This window comes from Ceratosolen solmsi, unplaced genomic scaffold, assembly GCF_000503995.2.
Source record: "Ceratosolen solmsi marchali unplaced genomic scaffold, CerSol_1.0 scaffold3, whole genome shotgun sequence".
NCBI classification, from domain to species: Eukaryota; Metazoa; Arthropoda; class Insecta; order Hymenoptera; family Agaonidae; genus Ceratosolen; species Ceratosolen solmsi.
The window spans coordinates 2,979,385-2,994,716 of NW_011948428.1; the positions used below are offsets into that span (position 1 = coordinate 2,979,385).

At 30.3% G+C, this 15,332-nt stretch overlaps 2 protein-coding genes across 2 annotated transcripts; both read right to left on the reverse strand.

The window, feature by feature from the left end:
- Positions 1-3,048: 3,048 nt before the first annotated feature.
- LOC105363615 (solute carrier family 35 member E1 homolog) lies at positions 3,049-7,361 on the reverse strand. Its single transcript, XM_011501360.1, has 3 exons — positions 6,839-7,361; positions 5,003-5,211; positions 3,049-4,365 (listed from the first exon to the last, which is right to left on the reverse strand). The coding sequence occupies exons 1-3, from the start codon at positions 7,179-7,181 to the stop codon at positions 3,856-3,858; spliced, it is 1,062 nt and encodes a 353-aa protein (XP_011499662.1). The 5' UTR covers positions 7,182-7,361; the 3' UTR covers positions 3,049-3,855.
- A 5,134-nt stretch (positions 7,362-12,495) lies between these two features.
- LOC105363696 (uncharacterized) lies at positions 12,496-14,886 on the reverse strand. Its single transcript, XM_011501447.1, has 3 exons — positions 14,092-14,886; positions 13,459-13,732; positions 12,496-13,070 (listed from the first exon to the last, which is right to left on the reverse strand). The coding sequence occupies exons 1-3, from the start codon at positions 14,314-14,316 to the stop codon at positions 12,496-12,498; spliced, it is 1,074 nt and encodes a 357-aa protein (XP_011499749.1). The 5' UTR covers positions 14,317-14,886.
- Positions 14,887-15,332: the final 446 nt, after the last annotated feature.

Consider the following 15,332-nt stretch of genomic DNA (forward strand, 5'->3'; position numbering starts at 1 on the left):
ACCCACCCACCCCCAAAAACCACTTACCAATGCTTGGAAATCGTGGTAATGCATATAATCTTGGGAATAAACTTAATTTGAGATCAGTTGTAATGACAGTAGTGTAACATACAATCGAATTACTCACAAAATTACTTTTCGAGTAAATATAATAACATTCTTATATACATTATGTATTTTGTATATTTAATTAAAAGAAATTATTAAATTTCGTGATGAACTTGAATCACATTGGGCAATCAGGCTTCGTTTCATTCCAAGTTTTTGTTTTCAAGAGTAATATAACGATAATTAATTACGTTGACTTCGAGAAATCCAACATGTCCTATGTCCAATAAACCATAAATATAAACCAAATTAACGTATTCTGGCTGCTAACTTTAATACGAGAGTTGAATATTATAATATGATCGCACCGTATCAACTACTTGTACCAATTTGTAAATATAAACACTTACAAACGTATCCCCTAATCTTCTTACCATTTATCATAAAAATAAAATAAAAATAACGGTAGTTAACGCAACGATTATTATGAATATATGAATACATGTAAAAAAAGGAATGAAAATATTACTATAACGACGAATAATAAGAATAATAAGATATTACTCGCGCAGTTGGTAGATAGAACATGTTTATTTAATTTAAAATGGGCAAGACTACTTTTGACACAAGGGGAGAAATCCTTGACAGACACAGGCCATTATTAACATATGTAACCGGGTATGACGTCGAGATGAATGTTACGATGCAATTCAAAGGGTTTATTCAAATTATAGTCTTCTTCAAGCGAATCTTTTGTCTAATGAAAATTATGGATCCCGGAATTATCAGTGCAATTACAGAAATTGCTGTTGCCACTTTTTTTTTTTATTTTTATTTTCTTTTGTTGCCTGCCATAAATACTGCGGAAGAAGAAGAAGAGGAAGAAGAAGAAGAAGAAGAAGAAGAAGAAGAAGAAGAAGAAGAAGTGACCGATTGCATAATCGGCTTATGTAGGAGTCACGCCTCTACAGTTCTGCTAGTTTTGGGAAATTTACCAAGTGGAATAATAATAATCACCACGATAATGAGTCTTAACGTTAATATTGCACTCGATGAAATACTCGTCAAAGACATCGCTTCCCGATCATTACATACAATGATATTATTAGTAGGAGGAGCTACCGTTCCTTTTTCAAAGACGAGTTACCTCATCTATTATTTATTATTTAAATATAAATAATATACCGAAAGTTATTAATCGAGGGAAACGAAGGTCAAGGATTTTCAACGATGATTTGCTACTGATAGTACAATGAATAATCGATTAGTTACTTCAGAATTAAACGACTGATTCGCGATATGCATAGTAAGAAAAATTTTACCTCACAATTATCAACGATATGCTGGATTTTCCAATCAATTAAAATCTTTAGACGAATAGGATGTTGATGCTTAATTTTTGGCTTCGTCTCTATCTCTATCGCGTGATGAAATTCAGACGATTATAAGGACAGTGTCGAGCATCAAAAATTTAATCTCAAAACTTTAGCCAGTAGGAGTTTATTCGTAATTATAAGGAATTCACTCTTAATTACAATAAAGCAACGTGGCGATTTAATGGATTAATATCCATACTGAATTCATTATGACTACCTGAGCCATATAATAAGTATTTCATTAATAAAGTGGATAGTTTGTCGATCATAGCCATAATGGAGAAATTGACTGAAATATTTGAGCCATTTTTTCCTTTCTTTTTTTTTTTTCTTTCGTAATAGTTTTTTTTTTTTTTTTTTTTTTTACACATAAAGATTATAATACTACTTCATGCCTTACCAAAAAATGTACGTAAATTGTTTTTTCACTCAGATTAATTGAAAATGAGTGTAAAAGAGGCTTCGTCCAATAATCATAGAAATATTATCCTTGGTATTATCCTAGTGGCGCAGTAAATAACCAACAATAATCATAATTCGGAATTTCTTACTTTGTTGTTTTTTTTTTATTTTTTATTTTTTTTTATTCTTCTTCTATACATTAATTAGAAAGTTAAAATAGAGTTATTTGAATTAAAACTTGAAGTAACTAATATAATACCAATTCTCGTTATGATGAAATCGATAAAACCTGATGTATACCATCATTTTCTTAAAATAGCTGAACAAAGATAACGAGCACCTTATTTCTTATTTTAATTAAACAAATGCGACAACTTCCCAATTGATGTTCTAAATTCACTTTCGGGAATACCTTGTATTCGTAATACTTTTACGTTTAATATCATGCATTAATAAAATAATAATAATCATACATTGATGCTTAGTGTAAAAGTAAATGACATAAAAGGAAGTATTATCAATTAGTTTCCACATTCCAATTTAGTTTCGGTAAAATAATAAACTAAGACAAGTCAATAAAAACAATAAATTAAAAGCCTAAAATCTCGTGATAAAAGAAGGGGGGGGGAAGAGCCTTTCTATAAAAGCAAACAATTAGATAACTTTAAAAGTGATTCAAGGCCATCATTTTCCGCCAGCGATACAATTTTATTTTTATTTATTTGTATTTCACGAGCTGCTTCGTGTGCCTCTCGACTATAATAGTTTTGTACGCATGAGTTTACTTATAAAAATAAATGTACTATAAAGATGCTTAACAAAACATCTCACAAACTCAATTCCATACACGCACACACGCACAGGCACGCACTGTTTCCACAAGATACATTGTATTTACCGAATAACTCGTCGTAAATACGAAAGACATTTTACAGTCAAATATGTTCTCTTATATTTTACCAACGTGGAAATTGAGATAAAAATAAATTAATATTATCTAAAGAAAAATTAGTATTTTTCTACATTGCAATTGTTCCTACTCATACCTTGTATGATTTACAAATATTTAAAAGAAAAAAAAAAACAAAAAAAAAAAACAAACAAAAACAAATAAAAAATAAAAATTCATAATTAACTTTTATGTGTATGTTACTCGAATTTACAATAATACGATGATGCTCTTCAATATAATTGTAAAAAGACACATATAATGGTTAAAAAACAAAAAAATTGTTCTATGTCAAATAGTAAGCTCTAAATATTGCAATTGCGAATTAAAGTTTCTCGCAATTTGCATTATCGGCGATACAGAACCATCGGAATGTCTCATCAATCGAACCAGCGACTGATACGTCCAGATTATCCAAAATTCACGTACATATGGTTTTAAACTTTATTTATAATCATTTACATGCTCTTCCCAATTAATGAAACATCGTAATGACGATTTCCAACATTATGTGAAAATAAGAAATGTTAAATAAATATTTTTTGCTTTATCGGCAGTAATTTCTCGTTCGGAATTCTTAATTCTTTAATAGAAACTATCAATATCATCATTATTTTAGTACTTAATTCCATAATGTGAATATAAACCAGAAATATCATTGGAACATTCGTTTCGCATATCGAAAGTATAAATATTATAAAAATTTTATATACACGAACATATATAATAAAAGTGTAAAATGTATATAAAATATTTACAAAGAAAAGAAAGAAGGAAAAAAAGTAGAACAAGACTAATATTTATTGGCACCTTCTTTGCGTTTTTATAAGCCTATTAATTTATACATTTTCTACTAATTCCTTCCACATTTATTATTTATTTCTATCAATAATAAAATTTACATGCTAATTATTCATTCACATTCTTCGAATGTTCTCTAATATTTTTGGAATATATTGAAAATACTGGAATATGTCTTGCGATATCATAAAATAATCTCTTCGAGTTGAATAATTGAAAATTCATACATCGTGTGCGAGATAAAGAGACCGACAGGTCGACCTTCACCACAAATCCAGACTAGACAGCCAACAGTCTGTGCTTATCGTTGACCCAACCGTTAACGACAAAGTTACTGTGCCCATTTTGCTTAGGGGAGACATATTTGGGCAGTGTACTTTTCTTCTTTTCCGCTTGCCTTTGGTCATACTTAGCTTTATTGTAACAGAGTACGCCAGCTATTGCCAATACCATTCCAAAAATGTTTGTGCCTGTCACTGGATTACCAAGAATAAACAACGTCACCACTATCACAAATATTCGCTTACTTGCACTGGTCACTGCGTAAGTTAACGGTGTCACTATAGACATTACAGAGAATGCTACGATATTCTGCATCCAATTTAAGAAACCGTCGAAAATTAATAAGTTTAAAGTTCTACTGCTGATGTGAACAGCACCGCCTGTCGCCGGATCGTAAAGGAGATTTCTTACGTCATAAACTAACCATACTGGTAAAAACAAAAATAAAGCTAACCGACTTAAGATTATTAGTAGTCTTAAATGATGAACTCCAGTATCGTGTAGTACCTATAACAGAAGAAAAAAGATAATAATTTTATTTCTTGGTAAAGAAGCAAGATATATACTGTGAAAAATAAAAATTACAATATATATATATATATATATATATATATATCATTAGACGTAAGGACATAAATTGACTATTTAAAAGTAGATAACGATTGATCTGTTTGATAGCGGGGGTGGGAGGGAGGGAGGGAGGGGAGGGGACTTATCTAAAAACCATAAATAAAAGTCATTTTTAATTAATGCAATCAAAGAACCATCATTGTTATTTAAAATTACCTTTGCGAACTAACAATTCATTTAAGATAAGAAGTGGTATGATTAAATATAATGATCCTGTATAATCGTCATGCAATTTTTATAGTATGCAATATCAGTTTTACAGTCTTTATAACCAACGTCTAGAGCAATGCGTTAATAATCGCATCTAACTATTTGAAATATGACTATTTTTTTCTTATATATGTGTGTGTAGAATATCAATTAAACAATAACATATTGAAGTTTCTTCTAGTAATGAAAACTTTTATATAAGTGGATTTTGATTTTTTTAACGATATCGCTAAATCTGACATAAGACAAGCACTAAAGATCCGAGGGCTGGCGAACGGTTAAAATAGAATATAAATGTACAAACCTTTTTTGAATAAATATTTTGCAATGAAAAGGCCATCGTCGAAGCTAAAGCACTGAAGAGCCCGGTAAAATTGAAACTAAGTTCGGTTAATGTCGCTATAGCCACACCGCCAACAATGGGCAACAGGCTGAGGTATACTTTTCTGGTTTGACGCTCTTGTAAAATCAACCTGGACAGTACGACCGTGAAGAGAGGCATCGTAGCTTTCACTGTGGATAAAGTCAAACATGAATTAATCCCAACGAATAACGGCAAATTACAAAGATTAAAGAATAGCTTGTGAAATATATTCATTACGCTGTGATTAATCGAAAATGTCAAAATTATCAATGAATATCATATCATAAGTAGTCTATGCTTTATCTTTACAAGCATTCACCAAGTAACGACAGACAGTTGCTTTAAAAAACAGCTCTTTACGTTCTCTTCTTATGAGCATTGTAATATGTAATTGACAATTAGAAGAGAACGACTATATCCGTATTAAAACGATCGGTTATAATAATTATTAATTATTAATTCTTGCGAAAAAATAACGGATTAACGGTTATGAATTTCGTAGTAGAGAAATTTGGCATTACAACAGCCCCTGGACTAATCATTTTTCACCGATTTTTCGACTTCGAAGCCATTGCTCGAGTCTATAATAAAAGCAGTGGCTAAATAGCAATTACGGCTAAACGAATTGGCTCGATTGCACTTTCACTTTGACAATTGCGCTTGATCGCCTTCGATCGGGAAACCATAATAATAATTGAAATTGCAAAAAGCGATTTATCGAGTGGAAGTCTAAGAGATGAAGTGAAATAACATCGATGGGTAGTACAGGACGAGGCTCGTGCAAATGCCGAACCACGAGCTTTTACATCAACGTGTACACGGCTGACATTGTGCATTTTATCCTTTTTAAAATGCCCGATTAAACATTAGGCAACAGGTAAATGTTTCGTCGCTTAACGATCGTTCGATCGATCTGCGAAAGTCGAAAATTTCGTGCTCGGAAGGAAGCTGCTAATGAGTTCCGTTACTTTGGACATTTGTACATCGGTTAATACGGGCAAAACATACGGTAATGTTTATATATGAGAAAATTGATAATATTGGTAAATGTTTAGAGGGACGAGAAGGAGCTTCTTGATCACATTCAGATCACATTGAGATCACATTTACAAATGCATAATAGCAGCTATTTTCATTACTCTAACTATATAAGGACGCGTGTTTATAATAAATTGGCAAGCAAAAATTGGCATTAAATTACGTATTTGAATGTTGGCACTTTGGTGCAAATAATTTCGCCGATAATACAAATCAATGGCAATCTTGAAAATAGAACGGTTATCGTATTTTTGACAATAACGATGCGAGTGAGTGCACGTGAGCGTACGTGAGAGAGGGAGGATGAGTGAGTGCGTGAGCGCGCGCGTGCGCGTGTGTGTGTAAGAGAGAGAGAGAGAGAGAGAGAGAGAGAGAGAGAGAGAGAGAGAGATAGTAGACCGGCCGCCATTTGGAAGTTGATAAATAAATTGAAAACAAAATTGGTAAATTTTGCAACGATCATCGTAAAGGCCAAAGACCAACTCCAGCTGCTTTTCCTAAACGCGACTCTCGCACACGTTGCCGGCCACGGATGATAAAAATTTTCCGCTCGTTCATGGTATTTCATAGTGGTCACCCGGGTCCTTTCAACTCAAACCCGAGAGCTCCTTATTCGTCACGAGGAAAGAGGGAGAAAATGAGTATGCGCGCGCGCGGGTCTATGTGCGTGTCTGTGTGTGTGTGTGTGTGTGTGTGAGAGAGAGAGAGGGAGAGAAAGTGAGTCGGCCTAAGCATTACCAGTGTGAGCGTAGGATACGGGCACCTTCCAGATGCTGACGTGGCTGAGGACGTTGCCCAGGAATTTGCCAAAGGCGAGCGGTACGATGAGCCTGAAGTAGTAATTCCAGGTGATGAGCGTTCTGCTGGATCTGCGCACTCCCCAGAGGTTGAAGAGCGGCCCCGAGAAGAGGCTGATGGTCGTCAGCTGGACGATGGTGACGGTTATGGGATACGGGAAGTCGGAGAGCAGGGCTTTGGCGGTGACGTTGCTCGACGAGGTGACGGCGTACCAGAGTGGACAGAGAAAGACGATCGCAAGGAACTCGCGTCTCTCCTTGCTCTCCTCCACGTTTTGACCCATCCTGAGCCTAGTCTCGCTTACCTCCTCCTCTCGACTCTCGTCGTCCGATCCCGCAGCCTTCCCAACTGGGCTTAACCTTAATGGGCGCCGCTTGATGCCATTACGTGCGCGCTCGGCCACTCTTTCGCGCAAGCGCGCGCACGCATGCACGCACGTACGCACGCACGCACGCACGACGCACGCACGAACGCACGCATGCACGCACGTACACGGGATCCTGGACTCGCTCGGCGAACAGGGAAAGTCCTCGAGACAAGCCGCGACTTTACGACTGTACGGGGACGCTGCTCGTTGATCCCGATCCTGGTACTGATGTTCCTACTGATGCTGATGCCAATGCACGAGACGACATCGCTCGAGATTACGCGGATTGGGCAAGCGCCAGTTAAAGAAGCCCCATTTAATCTTTTCTCCTTATCGCGACTCGTCGGCGCTGTGTCGCTGCGAGTGGCAGTACGGAAAAGGGAGAGGGAGGCGTAGCCCCACTGTCGCTAGCTTCAACGATTCGCGCACACCAACGCACCCACCCATCCGCGCTCGCATACACTCGCTCACGCGCCCTCGCATGCATACGCGCATCTATATATAGCCACACGAGCGATATGTGTTGCGGTCTTTTTTTAAGACGGACAAATGCTGTCAAAGGCATTCGTTTGCTCTTATTATCTTTAATTTGATTATGAAATGTCGCGTGTAGCTGTTTTATTGATTGACAAGCAAGGAGTTTAAATGGATCGTTTATCAGCTGATTTCCCATGCGCTATGCGTTGAATTGCGCCATATGGTCGTTTGGTACACCGTAGCTGTATAAGTAGCTAATTAAGTATATTTGTGTCGTGGGACACTGATAACGCATATGCTTTGAGGAATTTATGGATTATTTATTATATTACCATCGACGTGTATCTGTCTGATAACTACATTTTGTTATTTTCCAGTCCTTTCTTAAACAAATGGATAGCTAAAAATATCTTGTAAATAAATAAATAAATATATATATGCGCGCGTGCGTGTGCGTGTGTGTGTAGATCATTGTACTATTTACTTATATTTTATCTAATAATTTTATACAATTTTATTTTACTTGTTTTATACAATGCATTACATGTTCTATAAATTTTTGCTACGTTTTGTCACTTACACTTTTATCGGTAATTAACATAGTAGTTTACTCAAAGTTTTTCATTTATTAATTATGTTTAATAATGAGTTTCAATGAAAAATGCTAAATATATTGAATGTAGATGTTTTTTTTGTTTTTTTTTTTTTTTTTTTTTTTTTTTTTTTTTTGTTGTTGTAAAATTTTTATTTCAATTGTTCTTTAAAATAATATGATAAATAACGAAATGCTCTCGACTCCTTCATACTCTCTGAATAAATTTTGTTTAACAAAATTATTTAAGACTTGATGTTATATGCAAATAGTGAAATTTATACGTAACTTTCTTGAAAAAACCGGCAATACGTTTATTAAAGGAAGGGACTGTCATGTTAATTATTATTATTAAATTGTACTTAATATCTTGAAAAAACAAGAGCATTTTTGTTTAAATATTCAAATACGAAAACTCACGGGGAAAAATGTAAATAAATTGCTGAAAAACAAAATGAATAATGAAGTATCAGCGTTGCTTGCAAGTTCTTCGATTAATTATTCATTATGGTAAATAAGATCACGAGTTCTTATATTTTTGACGATTTAAGTAAATAATAAAAAGTATGTGATTAATACATAGCAAACAGTGTATGATAAGTATTATCATTTTGGATTTGATTTTATTAAATAAAGCCTCGCTTACCCCGATAGATAATGGAAAAGTAGAGTAAAATAATTACACGCATGAACATGAAGCGATGATAATTTTTATAATATGAGGAGACCTTTTATGTTTGCAAAAATATTTGGTCTTTGAAAGTTTACGTCGAGTTATACCGTGAGAAAATAATCTCGATAGTTTTATACTTCGAAATACTTGGAAATTTGAAAATCTTCAAAGAATATACCAACGATTAATACGTAGGATAATTTTTGTATTTGTTCAATGTAATAAGTTTTTGAGAAGAATTATTAAAAAAGAAACACTATTTAAAAAAAAAAAAAAAACACAAAAAGCATTTATTTTATTGTATGTAAATCCAACGCCCCGTTCTCAATTTCTGCAATAAACAATATATATTACAATATCTTTACATGCATATTCTTTGTTACTATTATCGTATTTCTATTGGATTAAAGTTGAAAAACAACAACAATAATTTGTTGCTTATGTTGGATAATAATGAGAGTTTGTGCTAATCTTTTGCTTACTCGAATTTGTATTACTTGCTCGATAAGTAATTATTGTAAATCAAATTAATGTATATAATACACACGCACATGCGCGCGCGCGCGCGCGCACACACACACACACACATAAATATAAAATTTTTAGATTATTTCTACAAAATGAACGTTAAATGCTAAAGTAGAAAAAGAAAATGCTGTCGATAAATTTGACATAAAAGTTAATATATGTAATAGTTAACGTCGAAATTTCTCGCCGAATATCAAATAATATTATTTTGTATATATATATTTCAACAATTGCATTTTTAATCGAATTTTTCACGATAATGCACATTATTGAGCAAAAATAATATTTTTATTAGAAATCAATGTAGTTAGTTGTTCGATAGTTGTTTATACTCGTTATTATAACAATGAAAATATTTAATATGACGTGGCCTTATCAATTAATATACATGTAAAAAGTATTTTAATATTATTATTCCTAGACGAATTTGACTATTTATATCAAGATTATAATCAATTTTATTATAATTATAATAAATTTCTATGTACTTCAAAATTATCAGCGAAATGCTGTAAGAAATTAATAAATAATTACATCAGAAATTACATGAAATTTATATGTTTATATTGTAGTCTTATTGCCTCAGGAATGATGATTAAGGATAAGATTAATGTAAGCTCGCCTGTTTTATGTTGCCCTTGTACTATTCTATATATAATTCTTCTTAAATTTTCATTTTTCTTTCGTTCAATTCTTCCGCCATCGAGGAAAATCACTCGATTTAGTGGCTTTTATCATTGACGTTTACACACTTTTTTTTTTTTTTTTTTTTTTTTTTTTTTTTTGTGTAAACTAGCACAATAAGTCATTCCTAAAACATACATTTGCCCTTGAAGTTTTAACGGTTTCGTATAGCGCTTAAGTAAGAAATATCTCATTAACTTAAGAATTATCTATTAAATAAATTGTAGTATAATTTTTTATTTCAACGTATCGGAAAGTAAAATGTCTATTTTAATTAATTGATAATTTATAATTTTCTTTCTATTTCTATAAGTAATTTAGAAATTCAAATAATTTTTTTTTTTTTTTTTTTAATGTTTTATTATACATCGTTATTCCATACAAATTTGTTTTAGCATTCTCATGATTTGCTATATTCAAATTACTACGTAAATATAATTATTTTTCAAAATAATTAATGCTAATTGAACATAAATATATTTTTTTCAATTAATAGAAAGAAAATTAAATATCACTATGCTTCATTTAGGCTTATTGTTTTCAATGTTCTCAATACTCTTAAATAACATATTAATTTTGATAAATAAGTTATGAAAACATTTTGAATTAAGAATGTTTGATAATAAATATCCGGAAAATTTTCGCTTATAATATTTCCTAATGCGAATTTGTAAAACTTTGAAATAAATTTATATAAACAGACAATTTTTTAAAATCTCATTTTATTATAAATATTTAATAATTATATTAAGAAACATATTTTTGTATTTATAGCGTAACTAATTAACAAATTATATACTTTTCTAAGAGTGTGTGTAATAAGAATTTTCGGATTCAAAATAAAATATTCTTTATCAAATACAGATAACTTATTTAATTATTTATATTTTACATATATTACTTTAATATACAAAATGAACTAAAATATTGAATTTCTATAAATAAAACTCATGTAATATTAAAAATATATAGAAATTTCATCTGTAAAATTAAAGTTAAAAATACAAAGTTTTCTGTATTTACACACATTAAAAAATACAAATATCTATATATATATATATATATATATATATATTCAAAGATTTAGATTTTATAACAAAATTGGTGTGCAATGTTTACTAAATAATGTATAACATCTTATTTTCATTCGATAATTAAAATAGCAAAAATTCTACATCTTATTAAATGAACATAAATTAGGTTAATAATTAAATTTTTCTATTCAATATATTCTTCATACATTCTTTAATAACTTTGCACACCATTAATTATGGTTTTTCGAAAAATGAAAAAATACTCAATTAAGTTTATGTATTTCTTTGCATACATTCTTTGATTTAATAGCATTGTTATCTAGATTAAAATCTTTGTACTTCGAATTTGACTACACTTTTACTCATAAACTAAACTTGTAATCGGTCAAAAATTCACTGTTTGGTCAAAATCGTTTTTAATTTCTGTTCATAAAATCGATATATCTTTTGATGTTTAACATCAAACGAAAGCCTCAATACCATAATTCTGATATCTAATAGTATTTTCTTATATTAAACTAATTTAAAAATATAATCAATGTAATTTAAATATATATATATATATATATATATATATATATATGTGTGTGTGCGTGTGTGTGTGTGCGCGCGCGCGCGCGCGCGTGTGTGTGTGTTTCTTAAACCTTTATCAGACATCTGATTTTTACTTGTCAGTTATGAATTTTATTCTATATGTTATAAACATAGCATATAGAATATGCCGTGAAATATTTAAATAGTTACAAGTTTATTTTATTTTTTAAAATGTTTTCAAAATTTAATGCTACAAGTTTTTATTAATGCATATGAAATTATGTATAAAGTATTATACATAAAATTTAGCTACTTTGAAAAGTATCTTTGCAATGTTGATAAAGGATTAAAAATTTATTTGGAAAACTTGATATATTTTTTAATAATACATCACACCGAAAGCATTATTGATACTTTCAATTTCTATTCTTAAACATAAGTTTTTCATATTACAATAATGCATTTGCAGTCTGTTTATCACTATTCTTTAATAATCATATTTTAGGAATAACAATTTCATGCTTTTTTGCATTAATAACTTAATATTTATATACCTTAAACTTTAGAATATTTTTATATTTACGATAAAGTTTTTATAAATATTTCCTAATTATATAAAGCTTTTTCATTATCAGAAAAAGTACATTACTTTAAAAAACAAAATTTAAAGTACCAGCAAACTGAAAGTATATTATTTTTTTTATGATATTAATAAACTTGATCATAAAACGAAAACGGTCCATTATTAAATACTGGAATATTATTAATCATAATAGTTAATAAATACTGACTATATTCATAACATGAATTGCACTGCTCTTTATCTGTAATTAATATGCAATTAGTATGACGGCAGTATCCCAAATCATCTTTATAAACAACACAGTCCTTGTCCACTTCAAATTCACTAGTTAGAATTCCTTGACAAACTTTTATGGCATCAAACTTTGATATTATATCTAAAAGTGATCCAACATCCTTTAGAATATTAGGTGTGTAAGGATGATTTTTATTTAATGTCTTGCCGTGAATGGAATAATGTATATCGCCACTGCTATTGAGAACAATATTCTTTTCGTACATGACGACTAATGCTTCGTTTTCACTAACGGTACACTCTTTAGAAAAAGCAAATACTTTATCGTTCCCTATTGGCAACTGAGATATACTCCAAGATTCCGGCAGCAATTTGGCATAATAGTTAAAATTTTTCTGCAACTGTTCATAGACTGTGAGTTCTTTTGTCTCAAAACTATTTTCTTCTTTTACTTGCTCAATGTGATCTAACAAAAAGATGAAGTACGTTTAAAAAATAATATTAACATTATATGCTTTTCTACGTAAAATAATCAATAATTTTCATACAATACGAATTTATAATGCAAATCTTAATAAACAATATTACGTAATCACAAGTGGTGATTTAAAAATATTACTTTCACAAAAATATTTCTCAATTTAATATTTTTATATAAAACATAATAAATGACATTATGATTTTTTACCAAGATTTTACTTCCATTCCGATTATTATAGACTGACCATTTAAAGAAACAATTACTGCATGTTAATTTATATATTTATATCATTAGCTACGCTAAGTTAATCTACATTTAGCTTTGTAAGCAATTTAATCATTTACGTAAATTGAAACAATAGATAGAACTTTACCCTCTAAATTTTCAGACTTAATTCGTTGAGGCTCATCTTCTGGGAATTGAAACATTTCTTGTTTTATAGTTAAAAGAAGTTGTTCAGAGGCTGATAAATCTTTAACTATATCTTGTAACGTTGACTCTACATTTGTCGATTTAGTCTGATAATTAATTTTATTATTATCTAAATAGGCTGTCAATATTTTGTAATTACTATTACTATTATTACTACTGGTATTATTGTTTTCAGAAAATATAGTTGGTACAGCATCGGTAACTAAACGGGATCGCTAGAAAATAAAAGTAATATTATTATTAGAGTAAAATATTGCAAAAGATTAATACAATTGTAATAACACATAGACGAATGATTTTAAATTGCATATATCATTCAACAAGCAATTATATAATGTTAATATAAATTAAAAAAATTGATTATATTATAAATTAATAAAATTTATATTACTCAAAAGCATTATTGAACTTTCATAAGAAGTTTCATGAGAAAATTACACTCGGTCAAAATTTATTTGAACTTTTCATTTGAAATTTAATTTTAAATTAATGAACAATACGATTATTTTTATAAAATCGTACGTATAAGATATATTTTAAAATTCAAATAAAATAAAATTACTTATGAACTTACTGGCACGTTGGAATTTTTTTCAAAATAGCGCCTAATGAATTTCGATTCAAAATGCTTTTCACAGACTAATTGATAAGGTGTTAGAATTTCAATTCCTGGTATATTCGATGCCCATCTGCGAGCTTTTTGCTCATCTTTCGGGCACTGAAACATGGATCTTTTCTCTTCATAATTTTTTCGATTGCGATATGAACAGGACGGAACGACGCATTTACGATTCGTCATTTTTATAAGTTTTCACATAAAAATTGTCCTATTAAAATTATCAATAATCCTAATAGATTTTAGGAAAACGCATAGGTTAATTTTGCATGAGTTACAACACTAGTTCTAACCGGCTGATATGAAATGTATATATCAATATAGGTATACATATATGTAGATGTGGTGCAAATGAATTCTGCTGGGTTATTTTTTTATTACTTCGGTTTAGGCAGGGAAGATTTATGACGATCACAACGGCCTTGCACAAATTACGTTTTACACTTTATAACAAATGTTTCTAATAAGGGTCATTCTACATCAATCCCAATAGGTTGTTCTTCATAGACTTGAATCTTATTCTGCTTGATGTTGTGTATAAATATCTTTATCTTTTCTATTATTTTTGGCGCTGTTCGTAAAATTCATCATTTGAAATATAATACGATGTACAAAGTACTTATATTCAACTACCGTTATTTGACTATGTGACACTAAACTCTCTTCGAGATGTTTATAACGTCCAGCTAATAATTAAAACTATAAATCTACAGTATCGTGATATCAGAGATTGATCTGCTCGTTACTATGTACTTATTTATCATGTTTTAATTGGTATATAATGTCACGTCATTGCAGAGAATTGACGTGTCAGATTACACGACGGTCATGAAATATATTTCCCCTAGTTATGTATGCATGCCAACCTTTGTAGATTTGGAGCTAAAATTGATAATAAATAATAATAAAAAGCAGGAATTTTTAAATGTTAAGTCAGTATTTTATGTAGTTTCTACTCGAATAAAAATTAAGCAATAAAATATCTTACATTAATGTTTTCAATAATATTGAAGTTTATCATATTATAACAGTCAAAATATTTCTAATAAAATCAATAATTTTTAATAGAGTTCATATTTTATACTAAAAAGTTTTAAAAAATGTTATTGCACTTATTAATGCCTATTTAACTAGACTAATCGCAGTTATATAATCTTTATAATAATAATAATAATAATGATAATAATAATAATAATAAT